At 39.4% G+C, this 21,959-nt stretch overlaps 1 protein-coding gene across 6 annotated transcripts; it reads right to left on the bottom strand.

Moving 5' to 3' along the window:
• Window positions 1-3,983: 3,983 nt before the first annotated feature.
• Window positions 3,984-20,090, bottom strand: LOC131237920 (bifunctional phosphatase IMPL2, chloroplastic). 6 transcript variants are annotated; one of them, XM_058235989.1, is made up of 10 exons: window positions 19,503-20,041; window positions 13,426-13,504; window positions 12,923-13,017; window positions 12,802-12,851; window positions 11,891-12,015; window positions 9,377-9,443; window positions 8,978-9,067; window positions 8,642-8,753; window positions 7,867-7,938; window positions 3,984-4,045 (listed from the first exon to the last, which is right to left on the bottom strand). In XM_058235989.1, the coding sequence occupies exons 1-9, from the start codon at window positions 19,849-19,851 to the stop codon at window positions 7,868-7,870; spliced, it is 1,038 nt and encodes a 345-aa protein (XP_058091972.1). In that variant the 5' UTR covers window positions 19,852-20,041; the 3' UTR covers window positions 3,984-4,045; window position 7,867. The 6 variants fall into 6 exon arrangements, with proteins under 6 accessions (XP_058091972.1, XP_058091975.1, XP_058091973.1 ...); XM_058235990.1 differs by lacking the exon at window positions 3,984-4,045 and adding an exon at window positions 6,225-7,007; XM_058235992.1 differs by lacking the exon at window positions 8,642-8,753 and having other exon boundaries at window positions 19,503-20,090.
• Between the last annotated feature and the right edge of the window lie 1,869 nt (window positions 20,091-21,959).

The following is a 21,959-nucleotide window of genomic DNA, read 5'->3' as shown; positions in this document are numbered from 1 at the left end:
ACTTTTGAGGACTAGCCCAAAAATGAGGCACATTCAAATCTCAAATGGAAAAAAATGCTATTTAAAATATCTATTTTAGAAAATGACAAAAAACGGCATACTATATAACACATTTTAACGTGGAACTTCACTTTTGAGGACTAGCCCAAAAATGAGGCACATTTAAATCTCAAATGGATCACATCACAAAAAACAATGGGGATTTAACAACTACAGTTGAAATCCTCCTGGGGTCCACCGGAAGGTTTATTTGTCATCTAACCTCTTCATAAGGTCGTACAGATGTGAATGAAAGGAAAACACAAATATCAAATTGATCAGTCTTCTATGGGCCCAAAAAGTTTTCACTTCATCCCATTGGTAATGACCTTATAAATGATTTGACTGGCATAAAAACATCAAGGTGGAGCATAAGGAGGTTTCAACAATAGGCATTTCTTTCTCCAATCTTTCCTCTCATGTGGTCCCCTTGAGTTTTGGATCCACCCAATTTGTGATCTCGTGTCTTAAAATAGGCTCATAAAATGGATGGCAGGGTGGATTTCTCACAAACATCACAGTGGGCCCCACCCAGCATTTTTCTACGAATGCCTTTCACAGGAAATCCATGTCCGTCCTCATCGGTAGACGTCAATGCAAACACGCCAATTTTTTACTCCTACAGGCTTAAAAAACTATTGGCCCCACCATGATGTATGTGTTATATCTACAACCTCCAACAGTTTCACCAGCTTACTTTAGGGCATATGCCAAAAATTGAAGAAGATCCATAACTCAGGTGGACCATACCTGGTCATGGAAACACGCACCACTGAGAGATTATTGATCTCTCAAGCATCGATGCTGAAAAAGTTGTGAGCCCCATCATGATGTATGTGTTGTATTCATACCGTACTGATTTTTCCAACTCATTATGGGACATGAGCTAAAAATTGAAGCAGATCCATATCCCAGGTGGACCACACCACACAAAATAGTGGTCATTGAACACGCACCATTAAAAACCTCCCAGGGCCCATAGTGATATTTATTTGTCATCCAACCTATTCATAAGATCACACAAACCTAACCGAAGGGAAAACATAAACATTAGTTTGATCCAAAACCTTTACTGGTCCCCTGAGAAGTATATAATGGTGAGCGTCCAATCACCATTGACATGCAATTCAAACCTGACTCATGTTTTAAGCTAATGCCCTAAAATGGTGTCAATCACACACCAGATAAAGGTGGGCCCCGTCAAATCTCATGCATGCCCACTCCCGTATAAACAAACTATAACCGTAAATACCAAAGGGTGTGAGGGCAAATATGTCTTTTTATACCTTATTGGTCGTTTTCCATCCCTTAAGTGTCTAAGAGGCGGCTATTTTCCGTATTTGCAAATTAATTTAAATATTTTAAAATCAAGCCATTGATGGATAACATTAACATTCTTGTTCATCATCTATTCTTTATCTCAACAAATTGAGGTTGGATAACCAATCATGTTTGGCTATTCCTAATCCATCAATGGTCATAACCTTAGTTAAACTATAGGTCATCCACTCTACCTTCACCCGCCTCCTTTTGGGTCATGCTCATTCTTTTAGAGTGTTTACCTTGAATCTAATCACTCCTTATTGGCAGAGCTATTGGTCTCATTACACGTGAACATGTCATTTAGCCATACTTTCCATCATCTTATCACCTCTTGGTGCTACTCCTAAATTGCCTGAAATGCCTTTGTTTCCAATTCCATCCTTCTTCATCTTGCCACTCATCCCTTTAGATACTAAAGCATCTCCCCATAGTTTTAGTTTTGTGTTTATATTCTTCAAAAGGGAAATCAATTCAATTCAAGTTGTCCAAAATTACATGATCCATTATAGATAAAGCACCGTCGCAAAAGTAAATGATTAAACGGTTCTAATCTCTAATCTTTAGTGTTTGCATTGCCTCTTGATTTTAAATTTGGTCATGTGTGATATGTGCGAGTGTGCCAGAACCGACTATTTGGCTCAATTCCAACCAAACAACTTTGACTCCAAGCATCTTCCATACAAAATGACTTTTAAATACATAAGTAAACAAAAAATAAACACTTGTTGTCGACCGCAGAGAGTAACTAAAAAGAAAGCACATTTCTTAAAGAGGAACTGGTTGAATTATAATGACAATCATCCTACGTATGAGCATAGACTTAGATTACTGTTACTTCTAATATAAGATTAGGCTACTAATTACACTAAGGAACTTAAAAGACTGATTATGCTAAGAAACATAGAAGTTATGCGAGGATAATTGAAAGGCAAGTTTAATTTGTTTGATTAAGTTGGTATGAGACACTTTGCTTTGTTGAACTCTAATACTTACAGACTTCCTTAAGAGAATCATCTAGAAGCATTTCCCCACGTCCGATGGTTACAACAACTGCTTCAGCACCATTTCGTCCTTCCAAACCCTTCTTTGACACATCCTAATAACCACCTCATATTAAACCACGTTTCGCCTTCGAATGCTCGACCACGTTCCATCTTCGGATGACGTGTATTACCAAACCAATGCCAACAATTATTTTCACAACACGCACTCTAAATATACTCACAGATCTTAGGCATGATATATACTTCTTGTGCAATGACATGCGTCCTTTTTTAATTGGCTCTTCTAAAAATGGTAAAAATAGGGTACAACAGTTTGGACCATAGGTCTAAAACTTGAAACTTAGACGAGTCAACTCAACTCCGCAGGACTTGAAGTTGACTATCTTGGAAACTCCCTGCTGAAAATGACTGGGTCAAATCATGACAAGACTCATCAAGTTGGTTTATAAACTCAGTCGACTCAATACACTCGATATGACCAACCCAATCCCTCTCCAGGTCAACAATGGAATGCAAACGATGGAATTCAAACCCATGACTTTTAAGGTAACAAGAACCGGCTATCACCACACCAAGCAACTCTAGTGTCTCTAGCCCCGCCTTATTTTAATTTTTTTACTCTTTCTGAAAAGTATAATGTTCACCTCAAACAACTGCTTACATTTTTAATTATTAAAATATAATTTTTTTTAAATATATCAAGTCAAGTCAAATAAAGATTCGGTCAAGTCTTCGAGTAAACCTGATCCGGTTGATCATCTAGTCAAGTCCAGTTTTCAGTTTTTTGAACAATGGTTTTCACCAAATCAGCTAGCTTGGTAATCAAACCAATGTAATTTTTTCTTCTATGATCGTTCTAAGCTAGGCCCACAATTTGAGTAGTTTAATTTGTGCTACTTTTTATGCACTGTGCAATTTATAAATGTGGAAGAAACAAGACCCTGCCATCAACATTTCTGTTTTTTATATGTCATTCAGATGAGCATGCTTGCCTTGGCCGACAGTTCTGTGATAGTTCACCACTGTTATAAAATGAATGTTGACTCATCATCCTATCATTGGGCGTTCATGCCTACTGGATTATAAAATTAAAAGAGTTGGGCACACGAAAAATAGAGCAAATATCTACTCCATATGATACAAACAGCCAAGCAATTAGTTTTCCAAGGACGCAAACTTCCTAGTATCGAAGAGCTATAGGAAGGAATATAAACTAATGACAAAGAGTATTTTGGTGATCTGGACGACAAGGATGCTTGGTAACCTACGCCTAAGATTCTTTCCAATCTCTCTACCAAATCCCTTCACTCTTTCCTCTCCATTTGCTTTGCACATTCCATACCCCTAGTGTTACCATCCTAGCCATCCAATTGCTAGTCACGAAAAGGTTGGCTAAAAGTAAATTAGCGAGTAGTTCAAATTCCAAAAGGCAACATGAGACTGGTACTGTTATATGATTCGGGTACCTTATGCGTTATGCTACTTCCACAAATGAACCCATCAATTTGGACAGCCTGGATTGTCTTACAACTATTGCCGTGCGTTCGGCAGAAAAAAGTCATGATCCGTCAAAGGCGTTTAGGCTCGTATGGTAGTCCACCATCACTCGTGTGTGTATTTTATTTTATTTTTTCGATCAATGCAAAACTTAGGCCATGGTCAATCCAAGGTGGAGACAGCTGCAAAAACATAAGATAGATCATGGCAAACGTAAGATAGATTATGGCACAAATATGCAATATTTTAAATATCGACCGATATATCCCACGATATATCTTGTATCTCACCCGTGCGATATCCCACCTATGTGATATGAAATGCATAGGTAGTGCCGATATATCCCACATGTTCAATCCGATGAGCATTTTCAATTTCTGATCCCCTATTTTTGTTGAAATTACATTAAATCAGTGTCAAATGGATATAAATTCATTGGTTCTTCATGTTTTGCATGAAAAATCATAGAGTTACAGCTTTGATTTCGATATCAATTGGTTCTTCATATTCTCCTTTTTTAATTTTTCTTTTAACCAACTATCAATTGAGACTAAATTTGAAGTATTTCAAAGTATTTGATGAAATGATCATCACATACAGTCTAATTTCAAATTTTGAGTTTAGGTGGCCCAATTTGGGGAACATTAGGAAAAATTCAAAATTTCCCCAATTTCTCCCAAATTGCCTGCAATGTTGCACTCTAAAACATGAAATCAAGCATGTATGAGGGTTGATCTACTAATTTGTTAAGTCCTGGTCAATTTTCGAAAAATAAAAATAAAATTTTTAATTAAAAATTAATAGAAATTATATATATATATATATATATATTCAGAATTTTCCTTCAACCAGCTGTCAATTGAAACTAATTTCGAAGTATCTAGAAGTGTTTGATGAAATGATCATCATATACACTCTAAATGTTATGCATTCAATTTGAATATAGTTGCATTAGTTCAATCAGACAACGCATGACTTGAGACCCTATACAAAGGAAACTTATCATGTGCGCTTCTTTTTTGAGATGTTATGATTCAAAAGTGTGTATTAATGTCTTTTTTTAACAATCCTTGAAGTTTCATTGAAAAATTCAATCATTTCCCAATGTTTTCCAAAAAGCACGATAAATTACCCGATACAAACGATATATCCCGTGTGATAACCGATGTATCTGTATCCCAAGGATGCTATACATAACGTGATACTGAGGTTTCTAACACTGCATATATGTCGTCTAGCAATTTCGATAGGCTACTGGTGTGCTCTTAGGAATGATAGACTCGTCCAGGTATTTCCCGGGGAATTGTTACATTTTGCTTGGTTCATGTGCCGGATTTCCTATAAAAACCTGTGAAAAGTATAAAACTCTGTTTAAATTTCTCTGAATTTTCATTTCCTAATTAAAATCTAAGGGCAAGTTTTTTTGGGAAGAAGCTAAGGAACGAATTCTAGGGAAATATAAACACAAACCCAAATTACGAACCCAACCTTCTTTTTTTTTCATTAAAAAGGAGAATTACTTACCTCTGAGAATAATAAAAACCAAAGTTCCGTAAATCTTGTTTGTTCCCATGAAATACCCACTGGCGGGGAATTAGTACCCTTGATCCGGAACGATAAACACAGCAAACATGAACAGCAAAAGAGAAAAAGAAGAATAATAGCACCCTTGGTTTTCAATTGGACAAGAGGATTCCAATATTTCCGTTATCCTGACCATTGTTTCATTGTTCTACTGTAGATGGACCATTCCCCAAAAATCTCTGGGATTGGAAAATCGCAGCCACCAATGTTGGCTGAAAGACTGTTTCTGTACTTGCCGTCTTAACCATTTGCTCGCCGTCCAGAAACAAAAGGCTAGGATTTTCAAATGGAGGAGGTTTTGGGCACAGCAGGGCACAAGAAACTAATAGTCTATGAACAGAGCTGAAAAACCATGCATACCGTGCAAAACCTCAGGTTAAATATCCTGTAGTTCTAAGAGAAGAATACAACGTGAAGAGTACAAACTGCAGTGCATCAAAAGACATCAAGCTATTTAACATGACATACATTCAGGACCAACTTGCCAACGACGCACTGTGTCTTAGGCAGACCCTAGTTTCTATCAGGATCATGGCTTTAAGACATGCCAAGTCCCATGCAATTCATCCAAATCAAACTCAGATATCCGACCTGATTGAGTTCGAGTCATGCCCAACTCAGGCAAGTCATCCCAATTGAACCCTGCCTCGGGCAAGTCAGACCAATTCAACCCCAACTTGGGCAAGTCGCAACTCAATTCGGAGTGCTGAATCACTTAACATGATCAGGATGGTTGTCACCAGCTTGCTGGAGGTCATCCCTCGCCAAAACACAATATAAAAAAAATGTGTTTTTCAGCAAGAGGGATGTGAACATTCATGCTGGGCGTAAAGGTTCAACATAGATACCTTCATGGGCCAGGCGAGGGTCTTGCAGACTCCAAAATGTTGAATTGGGCCAGCCATAAAGGCACGTATAGGGTACATGCAACAAACAGGTCTGGTGATCAGGACTGTTGCTCTGGTAGATCACAACCTATATGGGGCATCCCAAAAGGAAAGGAGACTGGATGACCAGGCATCTGCAACAATAGTTTGCACACAAAATGAACAGTTTGAGCAGCGGACAACATTGAACCAGCAAACCTCCCAACTAGATCGTTAATAGTTTGTCTGATCACAGCAATGTTGCAGTCTATGGCCCATCCATACAGCCCTACTGTCCCAATCACCAGGCATGCTTGCCATACATACCGTAAGGGAACTGCATATTAGCTTTCCCCTCTCAGCAGTGAATGTTAGAATCATTTCAGATACATGTAGACCTTCATCCACAGACATACAGATGTCAGATTGTCATTGAACCACAGGTTCCAAGAACCGTTAGTTGGAATGGTCCAATCATTTACATCATGTGCTCCATTTACCAGTGTTGAACCAAATTTCAAGAATTGAGACAACTACCCTGAGATTCAGTTAAATCGACCTTAGGCTTGCATATGAATGTTTGGTCTGTTGTCTGAAATTGTTTGGGTGCCTTGGAATCACAGTTGGGCAGAATAGATTTCTGTCAGTGTCCAATTCCCTATTGAAGTGTCTACTACATGATGAGAGTCAGAATCTGCAGTCCATGTATTATTTGTCTTTGAAACATTTCCCCCCCGAAAAGCAGTTTGAGTACACATCCAAACCTAAAATTAGGGTTAGGACATGCCAAGACTGTAATTTAGTTTTTGCTCAATTGCTTCTCCCTCCATTGATTGGCAGACACGGATTGGGTACTGCCCCTATTGTACCAAAGTTGATATAGGCACAACATGGTGGGATTTGATTGGACAACAGACTGCTGTCAAAGATGCGGCCCACGCAAAACATGTTTCAAAGTTGTTTGGTTGAGTTCATACTCGACCAGGCCCCATCTCTAACAACGGCCTGCCATTCAACTAAATTCCGCCACACCATGCCTGTACCAACTTCGTTACAGGCAAGGGCAGTACCCAATCCCCATCCCCCTTGAACATGGGACAACTGTGGACTAGAGAACAAAATCCCCTAATGTGACAGCTTCTTCTGTCTGAAAAACCAAAAAAGAAATACAATCAATTTCCTTTTCCTAGCTTTTCCTCAAAAACAAACTCCATGGACCATGGTTATAAGAGTCTTGTTGTTTGACTGTTGACCTTTTAACATTTCTATTGAATTTGACAGCACAATACAACGACAAGGAAATCCTTTTCCTCCTCTCCTAATGTCATTTTCCACATTTACGGATTCCATCGGGTTTTCCATTTCCAAGGTTTTCGTTTCACCCTATTCAAATTAGTTCTCCCGAGAAAACAGAAATGATTTTGCTGCATTTCAAAACAAGCACTCGCAAGCATTTCCATCCAAAAGATATCAGATCAGGGCATGCACTTTTGCAAGCAAGCAGACTTCAAGCTCTTTACCTTTCATGTTTTGTATCAGTTGAGAAGATTCACCTTACTTCCATTGTAGCAAATCTAAAGCCTGTTGGTGAATCTCAGCATCTCCCGCTGCCACAACGTTGAAACCTAAACATGGAACATTTTAAGCTGTAATAATTATATGGGATTATGCTCGTGTAAATTTTAATGAAAGCAATGCAAGAGAATATTTGCAAAGAGAACCTAAACTCCTTTTGGATTCCAAATAGTGACCATGGTTTTAAGACTCGGACAAGTATGTGTGACTTGTCCAAGTCAACTCAGACTCGGTAGGAAGTGATCCGATTTGATACACAGAGCCACGACTCCAATTCAGCCCCAACTCAACTCAGGACCGAATGCATTGATCCAAGTTATCGAGTATTTTAACCATGGTAGTGAGAAGCCAAAATGAAAAGCATCTAGTTTACAGGGGCTCTTTCCTGCAAAATGACAAAACAATGACATGGAGACATAGGCACCATATTGTCAGTCCCTATGGCAATCCAAAAGAATTTTGGCTTTCTCCATCCAGACCGGACCTAAACTTGTTAGACATGCATCCAAACATAGTGTATCTCTTTATATCATGAAAGTAGAAACTAACATGACGCATTTCAGAAGCTCAAGAGGAATGGTTTAGTTGTCTGCAAGAACTGAAGTTCTCACCATCTATGGCCACTGATCACTTTTCAAGTGGGTCCCACACCTTCCACTATAGCAAGACAAGGACTACAATCTTGGCAGACCACCAATCACTCCCAGAAGTTTAATTTGTGTTAATTATTTTCTACAGAGAAAGTAACTATACTTGCTGCACGTGATCCTGGAGATGCCTCCCAAAAAAGCTCATGTCCTTTCCAGTCAGTTATCACTCCCCCGGCACCTTCTATCACCGGTATCAACGAAAGGATATCGTAAGGCTGGAAAAAGATTATTTACCAAAAAAAAAAAAAAACATAATCAGAAATGTGACATTAAGGGAAACCAAATGATCATAGGGCTCCCTCCCTCCATCCGTGAATGCCCCAATTCAATAAAATCAATCAACACTAAAAGATTTGGTTACAACAATCAAGGACAATTTTATAAGAGTACCATCACACATTTCATTTTATAAGAAAAATAAAATCCGAGGTTCTCTCACCTTAAGGCCAGATTCGATAACCAGATCCACGTACCCAGAAGCCAAAAGGGCATAAGCATAGCAATCGCATCCATACAGGGGTACTTTGACCTTGCATTATAACACGTGAAACTTAGTAGAGTAGACATTTGTTGCAACTTAAATATTATCACATGAGTTGTAGTGCGATGGATAAGCATCAAACAATCAAACGATATCCTGATTATAAACTTAATAATGATATAATTTAGTTCATAGCATTAAATAGGAAAACATGTAAAGCTAAGATGCATTGGATACTATAAGAATTGATCTTCACTTCGTATTGATAGCCTCGACAACTTGGACACAAATCTATGATATGGATGTTCGTCACCAAGGTTTTTAATAAAAGAGCATCCTGGTTACACAGGCACCAACCTTACTTCTAACACGAGCAAATGCCTCTTCAGCATCTCCACTGAACAGATGAGGGCTTGTCGTATACCTGAAAAGATGAAGAGTACACGTACATGTAAAATAAAAATAATAATAATAATTTTAAAAAAAAAAAACTTGAAGAGAAAAGGTTTTAAGACGATCTCCAATCTCAACAGTATAGGGCACTCTCCATGGAAAAAAGTCAAAAGTTTCCATGATTGGACCATGGTTTTGAACATCGGTATTATATCAGCTGAAATGGCTGTATCATATCCATAGCAGCCTGATACAATATGCGATACAAGGCCAAATCGGCCCACCCTAAAACCATGGGCCATGTCAGCACCCGTAAAGGCCAATAAGCCCATTAATGCTTCTTTTTATTTTTCAAAAAATTTACTCGGTTTTCTGCTTCTTCTTTTTTTTTTCCATTTAACCATATGAGAGAAGCTTAGAAAGTCATTTTATACTAGATCCAGACCAACTTAGGAGATCAAAACATAAATTTGAGTGGAATTCAATGGATCGAAGTGGAATGGACCATTATGTGAAAAATCAGAAAAAAGTAAACATACACCTTTTCCGATGTTTTTATCTTCTTTTTGTTGTACACTTGTACTTCAATGTTAATAGACCCTAATTTACCAAAGCATGCTTGATGTGTGTTCAATTAGGGCATAATTGGTTGACTTTCAATAGGTTAAACTGATAGACAACATTCTTATCAAAGAATGGTCTGATACACCATTATAAACATGTCCAAAACAAAAACAAAAAAAATGATCTACTTGAATATTTCTTTTTTCTTTTTTTACTTTTTTTTTTCTAACATTTTTCCTTAAATCTTTGGCTTTGATATGGGCAAATACCAATGCATGACACCATATGGTATCAAATTTCGGTTGGGTCAATATGCCCCCTGACACTGATATTCAGAACGATGGATTGGACAATTGTGCATATTTACTGGTGGCAAGATGCTTGAAAACATCACAGAAACAATAATAAGTGAATATGTTTAAAAATAATGCACTCCATGGCAATGATAAAAAATGAGAGTGGCAAAACCAAGTCCAGCCTGTCTCAGGCTGGGTTGGGGCCAAGCTTCAGTGAATATGATCTAGATGCCCGGTTAACTAATTGGGCTGGACAAAGGCTTGCATCTGCCCAAAGGCAATACAACCCAACCCAACTCATTTACCATTGGTGGGCCGAGCATCTTTCTGATGGGTCAGGACCAGACTGAGCCCGATTCCTTATATCACGTGCTGGACTTGGACATGCTTTGGCACAGCCTGGGTGGTGCCTCGATCATAAATCATTGTGAAAGAGCATGTTCTCAAGCAATTATCCTTAACAACTAACTGTAATAAGGTTGGCTAGTTTTCAGCTAAGGACCAAACTCCCAAGTCCCGCCAAGCACAAACTAGCCAGTTTTCCATCCTAATTTGTGGCTGACAATGAGCTCAGGTCTCAGCAAGCATAGTATTAAAAATGCTTACATGACAGCCATAACGGGAATGGTGGGACCTGTTATGCAAGATGGAGCATAACGCTCATTCTGAATTGGAAAAAGTGGCCCATAATGGGCCTGTAATTGCTGTAATAGGCCCATAACAGGCCATAATGGGGCCATACATTTTCTTCCTCAAAAAAAAAAAAAAAGAAAAGACCATTACAGGGCCATTAACAGCCATTATGGCCTCTATTGTAATGGCCATAAGACTGGCTATTACAGCCACTGATTACTGTTATTGAATACCCTGGGGACAGACAAAATCAATATTTCAATTAGGGCCAGCTTCAAAATTCGGGCCTGAACCAACCCTAGGCCTGCCTTGCCAGGCCTACCCTAATTAGAAATCCTTGTGGAAGCCTATTCCTCAAGCATCTTAATAACTCCACCAAGGTCTGGTCAATTTGCTGAACACATGCCAGGCCAATAGATAGTGTTTTATATTGAGAAATTTAAACACAGTTAGAGAAGGCCAACTGATTTCACTAACTCGCAGGTTACACCTAAGAAGAACCTCTTAAGTCTTAACAAATACTCTACGTCTTGTGTGTAGTCAAATCTTCAAACTTCAATATAAAGTGCTTTTTACTTTCCTCTAAAGATCAAAGAAAAACAGAGTATATTCTTCATTTGACCAATGGATCTCTTCATAAAAATGTGGGATGCAAGTAAAACTCTTGCCAAGGTTTCTACATTAACATGTCTTTGCATTCAGGGTCCTTAGTCTTGCTCCAGTGGTAGACTCTCAGGAGTTTCAACACCTGGTCAAGAGTTCGAGTACCCATAGGTGGTGAAATACCACTACAGGGTGAGTGTGTGGGGGTGTGTGTACGTGTGTTAAAAAAAAGCCTTTGCATTCAATGAAATCTGCATCTGATGGCTGTTCATGAGAAACTTGAAAAGTGGTCTAATGTAACCAAAGCAAAACACATCAAGATTTCAATTTCTTAAAGTGCAAATGTTCTCAGAATCACAGTATGAGGATGGGGAATGCATACAAGTAGGCCTGGGAAAGTTTACTACAGGTGCGTGTAGAAACTTCTTGTCCATTCAATGTGGTTCGTCTCCCACTCATTCCAATCCATCTCTCCCTTAAAATAGGTTGATCGATGATCCCAACAATCTGAATAAGACAAAGAAAGGTTCAAATAATTCAATGTAAAAGGGTAAAAGAAAACTAACATCAGCTTTCTGCAATTCTAATTACTAACAAAATTATGAAATATGCAAACAATTACAAGAAAATTGGATAGATCCAATTATGAAGGTGGAGGAAGGAAATGACTGAAAGAATACGGACATGCTGCATGGAGATGGGAGTTCTGAAAATTCCACTGCTTCAGTAAACAAGTTTTCACATCTGCACCACTATTAGCTGAACAAGTTTGCTTTCATTCCCTTTAAGAGGTTTCTTTTGATTTTTGCTTCATACCATGCGATAGGTGCTGAAAGAGTCAATCCCTGCTTCCATGCTTGTGATCGAGTTGCATATTGTTTTGATGAGGTTTGCTAACACATGCACCTCTATGGGCAGCCAGTTGTAGGACAACCAAGCTCTGTATCAGGTGGGACCCCTCAGATAGATGACCTCGCCACAGAATGAAGCAGTTCTAGTAAGCCATGCATGCACGAAAACAATGTACTGCCTGAAAATACTAGCATGTTTGTACAGACCATCGCTTTTGTCCATCTATTGGCTACCTGATAGTTGAACAGCCTGAGTTTTTGGCCAAATGATCTACATACTGAGTCCACCTGATACATGGCTCAGATGTCCTATAGTTGGCACATGTGGCTGCATGTGTAGGGATGAGTAGGCTAGCAAACCTCCCTTTCTATTTGATATCTAGTTTTACAAAAACGGAGTTGCTATGAAAGTATAAACTGAATCATGTTATGGCGAATTTACCGGTTTTCCCTTGTATAGAAGAGCAATAAGAGTTCCAAACAAGGGTTTGCCTGCAATGCAATAGAATTAGAGTGTTCTAAATTTTCAATGCTACAGTATGAAAAAGGCAACTCGAGAGGACCTGTAATAAAACTCTTAGTTCCATCAATTGGATCCAAAACCCAAACATACTCAGCAGATTTCTCTTTACACCTCCAGCCATTTTCCTCCCCATAACTGCAGTAATGTTTCCTCTAGAGTCTCAGTACAGTTAACGCAATTATTGGACATCTTTTTCTGTCGAATCCTATTTATCAGTAATAAATTATGGGAATATTACAATATGCCATGGTTATGCCAATGTAATCAACTTTGAAAATTCATGTCGGGTTTCTTAGATTTTAAAATACTAGGCAACTTTCTGAACATTCTGCTGCAATAAAATCAGCACTTAGCTGGCCCAATACTTTTCATGATGACTGGTAGCAATTGCATCTCAACATAGTAAGTGGCACAACCAAGCGGTGTCAAGCTTGAGAAAAAAATTTCATAATAAACTCGATTTTTGGAAACCAGAACAACATATCCACATGGACAGGAAAAAGAATAAATCATTTCCTCCACTCGTTAGAAAAAATCACTTACATTGCATGAGAAGGAAAATTCTCTAATATGATTGACGACATTGATTCTTCCGCAGCTCGATCAGCAATTGTTACAGGACCTACACATTTTTCAACAACAAAAATTTTAAAAATAATAATAATAATCAACTTTCTTCCACAAAATTCATTGATTGTAACCAACCTATGTGATAGAGTATCAGATAGCGCCTGATTGTAATCAACCTATGTAATAGTCTATTATATTGCGCCTGTAGGAGTTTTATACTCTCATTGCCAATCCCCAGCCCAGGAGGGTTGCATCAGGTTGGCAGCCAGAGTCAAACTTATGCCATAACTTCCTACATGAATCCGACCAATATGACATTCTAAACCCATGCTAGGGTGTTCTGAAGTTATGGCCCTCGATAGAGTGGAATGGTGGAAAAGGAATCATGTAGCTGACCCCAATTAGTTGGGATAAAAGGCTAGATGATTTTTATTTTTTATTTTTTTGAAAATTGATGATATATTAATAAACAAAAGGGACGAGAATGTGAGAGAGTCCACTGAGGTGGCAGACTCAAGTAAACTCCTATAAAATTAAAATCATAGCCCTTTAACAGATCTACTTGAGTAGCCCATTCTATCATGAGACACTTAGCCTTAGGGATAATTTCTACAAAATTCGAAACGACCGAAAAGCATCTCCCATTTCTTTCTTCCTAGACTAACCACCAAACAGCAAGAATGGCCATCCTCCATAACCTGGTCCTGTGCTTGCCTATATTGACCCCGTGCCATGCTTGAAGGAATTGATCCACCGCTCCGGGAACACACCAACTGATATTGAACTGCGAACAAAAGTCGGACCAAATTGTAGTAATGAAGGGGCAGTGCAGTAGGAGATGATTGACGGTTTCTTCATTACGCATGCAGCATAGGCAGATATTTGTGATGGCCATCCCTCTTTTTCTCAGATTTTCAACTGTTAGGATTTTCTTCTTGCCAACTAACCAACCGAAGACCATGATCTTAGGGGGAACCAAAAATTTCCAAATGTGAAAGGGCCGCTAGGATTCTGTAGCCACCAGGTTACTATGAAGCAAATTCTACAGAGATTTAACAGAAAATCTGTTGGCCTTGTCCATTCTCCAGATTAAGGAATCTTCATTTGACTAGTTTGGGGAAACTATGTGGATGCATTCCAAAAGATCCACGTATTCGCTGATTTCCCAATCTTCGAGATTTCTTCTGCAAATCAGATTCCAAACTATTTTGCCCCCAGCGACAGAGTAGCAATCAGCCACAGGGATATCTTTGATAGGAGCAAGAAGATAAATGTTCAAGAATCTGTCTTTAAGAGGAGTATCGCCCGCCCAAATATCAACCCAAAAACGGATATTGGAGCCCTGACCGAGATCGAAGGCGACGCCTTTGAGGACCTTATTTTTCGTCTTTAAAATGCCCCTCCAAATAGCCGACGCCTTATAGGATGAAGAATCTTTGGTCCACCAACCACCCGCTGATTTTCCGTATTTACTTTTACTAACAATATTCCAAAGGTTCCCGTCTTTCGACCCTAATCTCCAAATCCACTTCCCGAGGAGGGCCCAATTCATTGTCTTCAGATCTTTAACTCCTGCTCCACCATCTCAAATTTGATTGCATACCTCTTTTCCAGTTTAAGAGATGAAATTTCTTCTTCTCTTCCTTTCCATGCCATAGAAAGTAGCGTCTTAAATTTTCAAGGGTAGTCATTACTGAGCCCGGGCATCTGAAGAGAGACATGAAGAAGAGCGGAAAATTAGAAAGGGGGGCCTTGATAAGAGTGAAACGACCTCCCAGTGACAAGTAACGGCATTTCCATCTAGCCAGGTATTTCTGAAACCTAGGAATGACCTTCTCCCATAGATACTTTGGAGGGACGCCTATACATAAAGGGAGCCCAACGAAGGATGTCGGAAAAGAGGCCGGAGAACAATGGAAGGCTTTGGCAAATGAATTTAGCTCCTCAATCTCCATGTTGATTCCAAACATCTTGGATTTTGCTAAATTAACTCTCAGACCAGACACGGCCTCGAAACAGTGAATCGTAGTGCGAAGATTATCTACCATCTCTGGATTAGCTTCAGAAAAAATCAACGTGTCATTCGCAAACTGGATATGTGAAATCGGATTGCTCATACCTTTCATTTTGATGCCACATAGGATGCCTTCGAATTAACCTTTGTGCAATAGTCTGGATAGAGCTTCGCCCACAATGAGAAAAGGAAGCGGAGATAAGGGATCACCTTGTCGCAACCTCTCGAACTCTTGAGAAATCCCTTTGGGGATCCATTGAGAAGAATCGAGAAGTAAGCCGAACCGATGCATTCACCCATCCACACTCTCCATTTGTCCCCAAAACCCATTTGCTTCATATGAATCTTCTTCCATGAATAAGTAGATCTAAAACACAACAACCCTAGTCGACTTCCCCTAATCAGAAAAAGGGGATTCAAAAAGCAAAGTTCGATTACATAAACTCTAATTTTACAAAGTCTGCTACTTACTAAGACCTCTCTTGTCAAGCGGAACAGACTGATAAATCCACCGACGAACTTCAATAGAAAAATATAAATGAAAAGGAGTCGCCACTAGTTGAAAAGTCTTTGAACATAGAGCAAGCTAGAGACGATAGATCCTAATGACCCAAGGGTAAAGATGGATAGATTTGACCAAACAACTCCATGTGGGCAATTGTCCGTAAATTCTGACTAAGGGCCTTGGTTACGGAGAAGGAAGTTGTGAGGTACCTTCTCTGGCTGTACATGTGCATAGTCTCTACTTATTGGATCTCTAATTTATAGCTTGTAGCTCAAGAAAGATAAATCAATAAAATAAAATAAAATAAAAGTGCAACGTAGGGGGTGTCTGAGAAGAGAGAGTAGCAATGTAGAGAAAATGAAAAGGAACTCTGTAAATCAATTTGACATGTCGGATTGACGAGGGTTTAGGGCTATGATTGGAGAAAGAAGAACTTTGACACTCTTCAGCAAGAGAAGATGATCAAAGATCTTAAATATCCTACTCTACTCCAAAAAGATCTTCATTAAGAGTAATGGAGGGCCTAGATTAAAAATGTGGGTGAAGAAAGAAGAACCTCAATACTCCTTTGGGAGGTGAGAAGATGATTGAAGCTCTTCAATCCCCACCCAACTCTTGGTCTTAGGAGGTTTGGTATAGACGAAGTATGGTTGGCCCAAGTAGCTAATGGTGTTGGAAAATAGAGTAGGATGGAAACTAATGGGGTTCTAAATTTTGAGGCTTCTCGCCAAAATTTCAAGGCTTGTTGAGGATAGGAGAGGAAAGGTGTATTTATAGATGGGATTGATGATGTTTTGGTTATTTGTGGGAAGCCACATGACATCACATGGTTCGCTAGTGGATGCACTTGGACATGTAAAATCCCTTCATTGCCTGGTTGTAGTGGCAGGCCTCATGATTTCTAGAAACTTCATGGATGAGTGTATAGAAATTGGTATTTTGGGAATTTTATAAAGAAAAAAGTTATGGGATAGGGGTGTGAGAGTAGGTGAATGATAAAAAGGGAAAAAGGAAGAGTCGGTGATCCTCCCGAGTATCTGTCTTATGTATGAAGGAGGCAGAGTTGGTGAATCATCTTTTTATCCATTGCAAATTTGCAAATCAGATTGGGTTGGGCTTCCTTTCGAAGTTTAATATCTCGTGGACTATGCCAAAATCTGTTGGCGATCTCCTTCTAGCCTGAAATGGGGTAGGTTTTTGGAAGCAAATCATCGCTTTGTGGAGGTTTAGCTTGCTAGAAGTCTTTGGGCTGTGTGGGCTGAAAGGAATGGGGGATGTTTCTGCAATACGAGTAATAGCTTGATGTCATTTTGAGTAGGGTGAGGGGTTTTAATATAGAGTGGGCTTCTTGTATAAATGGGTAGAGGGATTGTAAATTTCCTTTTTAGTTTTATTTATTATTTGTTTGTTCTTTGGCATGTTGCACGCTGCTTGTTAATATAATTGTTGTTACCTTTCCAAAAAAAGGAAAAAGCAATTATATATATAGCCAAATGCTCAGCTGTGCATCAGTTCGCATGGAACTCGTGCAAACTTTTTTGAGAACTCATCATACGTGATGTGACTCCAAAATTTGAACAGTCCATGTGAAGAAGCACCTCATGAAACCCCCCCGGCCCAATTTTTACTTTGATCCAAAACTTTGGTGGGCCATGAAAAATGAAAACAGCTTCCTCCCTTGATTTGCATTTCTCTTTGATATGGCCCACCAGAATTCCAGATCAGGGTGAAAATTTGTCCCTTGAGGTTTCATGGGATTCCGCATCACATGGACCATTCAGATTAGACACCCATGACTCATGTGCAAAGGTGCACACGTGCATAGGTGAGCATGACTATATATATATATATATATATATATAAAGGATTTTTAGAGAGATGGTAATGAAATGGGTATGATGGTGTGGGTGGATGATAAAGGAAAACTGTCACCATGATGTCGTACCAAAAGGTTGAAATCCCATGGTGGTGGAAATTGGATTTCCGTACCCATTATTTTGGGTTGCGAATGCTGGCTGGGATTTCTTGTGAGAAGCACCCTTCTTGATCTGGCCCAATCAAATGACACATTCTCGGGTGGGGTGCCTACATTTAGAATCTTAAAACAATGCTTAAGAGGTCATTTAAATGGTGGTAAATGGTTTTCGTTGTAAATGATTTACTAGTAAATCACTTAAAGGCTATACATGATTTATAGCCTGTCTATTTGGCTTTAAGTTGTAAATGATTTACTAGTAAATCATTTACAGAGTTTGGATAGCCTGTAAAATGAAATATGCTTTGTAGGCTTTCATTTTTAAAAAAAATAAAAAAATGCTGTTGCCATCTCCTCATTTACTAGTAAATGAAACACACCTTTTTGCTGGTAAATGGGAAGGGGGCTTTGCTAGTAAATCATTTACAAGTAGTAAATGATTTACAAGTAATTTAGAGCATCCAAACACAAGTTGTTGTGGGGAAAACCAAACTAGTCTATCGTGCGGAAAGTGTAACCGACCATAGGAGGAACGCCAGGGTGAGCTTCCCAAACTAACAAGGCATAAGGCTCGTAGAGCTTGGAAGACACTGTTAATGATCCTCTCCACGGAGAGATCGATCCCGAACCGAGTAGAGTTCAATGATCCTTGAAGGCATAGCTCGGTTGCAAGAGCCATTTCCCGAGCTGAGCAGGTTGACCACCACCAGCGCAGGGTGAGGATCTTCGAGAATATCCCGCCCCAGATCAAGATCCAACATATCCGAAGATCATGCCGACCGAGAGGCGGACTTGGTGATAGATCTAGAGGGAAATCCACATCCAAATAAGATCTTCCAGCGTATTTGATGAATCCCACAAGATACGTGATCTCAACACTACCCAATGGACTCTATAAGTACTTTTGTTGCAATTGAAGGGAGATAAGCAACAAAAACCCTAGCTCAATCCTTTTTCAACCCGAGTCTACCTGCCTGACTTAGGTATTGGAGGGTCCACACCCGTTATCGGCACCCGCGTTGTCTTCTTCATCTTGGCTTTGCAGGTTCATTGATGGACTTGCTTCTAAACTGATCACATCTGTTTACCCAGATTTTGGCAATGACACAGTAAATCATTTACTACTTGCCCCATTTGCCACCATCCAAACGACCCCTAACAAATAACTCAAAACTATAAAAATAAAAATAACAAATATCAACCTTTTTAAAATTAAGCCGAAAATAGATGGAAGAACCCAGTCTCTTTATTCTCTTATTCTTTTTCTTTTTTACCTTTTTGGATTGCCCGCATTTTCGTCCAAACCAGATAAACGCATTTTCCAACCCAAACAATGAGCAGGCGTGCCCAAATACTTCCTAAAGAACACAACAGAAACCTATCTTCTGGGAAAGAAAACCGCGCTAAAATATATATATTTTTTAAGGAAAAGGAAAGAGAGAAAATAACTAACACAACAAAAGCACACACCAAACCCTAATCCTGCAGCATGTAGCAACCCGCCCGACCTACCGAACCCTAATTCTCCAAATAAATAAATCAATAAATAACCATACTAAGATCGTCCTTGTCGATAATGTCGAACTTCTTGCGGAAATACTTCCGTATTACTTCTCCGGCAGCATCGGCGACCTTATTCCCAATTTCAACGAACCGATCAATTTCTACATTGTCCAACCCCAACCCAACGTCCATTCGCTCCGAAGGAATCGATTTCGAGCTCCTCGGAGCAAATGGATTCCTGTAGCGATTTGCAGAGGAAGAGATGGAGAGATGTAGGGCGAGATTCGAAGGGGTTGAAGGCGGAGAGATTGGAGAGATGGGAAAGACTGGAGGTATGGGGGGAGAGAACGGAGAGGGGTTGGGAGGTAGGGTTTTGAAATGAGATGGACAGAGCATTTGCATTGGGTGAGAGATTTGGGAGAGAGATTTAAACAGGCGGGAAATGAAGGAGAAGAGAAGCGTCTAAGACTGAGAGGCTCGACGTGTCGACGGGCTTTTATTATTACGACCATCGGGAGCGCAGTTTGGCAAGTGACCCCACACAAGCCGGAAGCGGATTGGCTGGTGTACCACACACCACCGACCTGACTGGTGTGTTGACGTCACCAAGTTCTGTAGGTCCCATGATTAGGAATGAGTTATATCTAAACCGTCCGTCCACTTGGAGAGATCGTCGTAATTCTTAAGAAGAAAAATAAGACAGATAAAAATATCAAGTAGACCACACTGAAAAAAGAAGTGGGGGATTGAACTTCTAGCATTGAAACCTTTTAGGGTCACAAAAATTTTGGATATATGATTTTATTTTTATTTTTTTTTACTCTTCATCCAGTTATGTGTGACCTTATGAATAGATGGGATGGAATATAGACGCTATTCGGAGCCCTATGAATGTTTTAACGTTTTAACGGTGATAATCATTGTCCTCACTGCCATTTGTGGTGTGGTCCAATTGAGATTTTGACATGATTAATTTTTTGGATCAAGATCGAAAATGATCTTTCCAAATGGATTAACGGTGTGGATATAATAAATACATCATTTTGTTGGGGTCATGTAACTTTGATCTCCTTTCAATGTACGTTTTGCAACGGGCAGCTCGGGGAGCGTCAACGCTCGTCTTGGCACAAAACGTACATACACCAGCCCAGGTTGGTGGTGTGTTACTCATGCTAACCTGCTGCCACACTAGCCAGTTTGGTGTTGTCAAAGCTATGTAAGCCCCACCAAAATGTATGTGTTTTATACACGCCGGCCATCTTTTTTCCAGCTAATTTTATGGCATATGTCCAAATAATGAGACATCCAAATCTCTGGTAAACCATACCACAGGAAACGGTGGGATTTAAACGCTTACCATTGAAAACTTCTCCTGGCCACATAAGTTTTGGATTAAGCTTGATTACTGTTGAAAACTTCTCCTGGCAACATAAGTTTTGGATTAAGCTTGATGTTTGTGTTTTCCCTTCATTTATTGCCTGTGTGATCTTAGTAACATGTTGGATGTCAAATAAACATTATGGTGAGATGTAGTAAGCTGTAGGAAGATTTTAATGGTGGAAGTTCAATTAAGTGTGATCCACTTATGATTTGAGTTTACTTCATTTTTAGGTTCATGTCCTTAAATAAGATAGCAAAATGGATAAGTTACGTGGATAAAACACATACACCATGGTGGGGCCATGTAGCTTTGATACGGGTCATTAACCAAGCCATCAACAAGATTTTGAAATCTCACGTTGTAGAATTTTGAGTATAAAGGATATCATTGCAAGTTATAAATTTCGTGATTGTATAACGAAAGTATTATGATTTTAATAGCAAATTTATTTAGAATTATAATTTAGTCTATACTTGTAATGCCCTGGTTTTTAGAACCCAAGTACACGACTCGAATTCCAAGAACCTAGGAGTTAGCTAAGGGTAATGATAAATCAATGAGTAAATCAAAGTACAGGTGGTGGGAAAAAGAAACATAATATATATCTGAACCAACATACAAACAACAATCTGGCCCACTCAGCTGGAGGTCAATTATAAAACCTCAAGTTTCTAAAATTCCAAATGTACTTGAAATAAAATAAAGGGGCTAATCTACTGGTTCAGCCCAAAATTGGCGGCCGCCTCCTGCTGCGGCTCTTTGCCATAAGGCTCCTCTTCGGCCGCCACCGCTTCCAAATCTGTCGCATACTCGTCGGCTCCTGTACCTGCGTCCTCTGTACGGTTGAACATTTATGAATGAGTGGTCAGCTCAGTGTAATCTCCCCTCAAGATTACACACCGCCGCCCTAAACAAGGAATAACATAAAAACATACAGACATTCCAAAACACAGTAGATGCAGTCTTGTTAAATGCATGGATGCATGAATGAAATTATTGTTCTGAGTAAAACATCCAGATGGACACTAAGGTCGTCACCCATACAATCATTGACCTGGGTAAAACATCCAGACGATCTATGCCTCGGGTAAAACATCCAGACAAGTAACTATGTACGATAACAATAGAT

The sequence above is a fragment of the Magnolia sinica genome, chromosome 2 (assembly GCF_029962835.1).
Source record: "Magnolia sinica isolate HGM2019 chromosome 2, MsV1, whole genome shotgun sequence".
NCBI classification, from domain to species: domain Eukaryota; kingdom Viridiplantae; phylum Streptophyta; class Magnoliopsida; order Magnoliales; family Magnoliaceae; genus Magnolia; species Magnolia sinica.
This window is presented reverse-complemented; position numbering and strand designations above follow the sequence as displayed.

Excerpts from the sequence above, each read along its gene's own strand:
- LOC131237920 (XM_058235989.1), bottom strand. The coding sequence starts at position 19,851 with ATGCAAATGCTCTGTCCATCTCATTTCAAAACCCTACCTCCCAACCCC. Across the intron at positions 13,018-13,425 it reads AATTTTCCTTCTCATGCAAT|TTATGGGGAGGAAAATGGCT; the intron begins GTAAGTGATTTT and ends ACATTACTGCAG. Across the intron at positions 9,444-11,890 it reads AAACTTTCCCAGGCCTACTT|GTATACGACAAGCCCTCATC; the intron begins GTATGCATTCCC and ends TCATCTTTTCAG.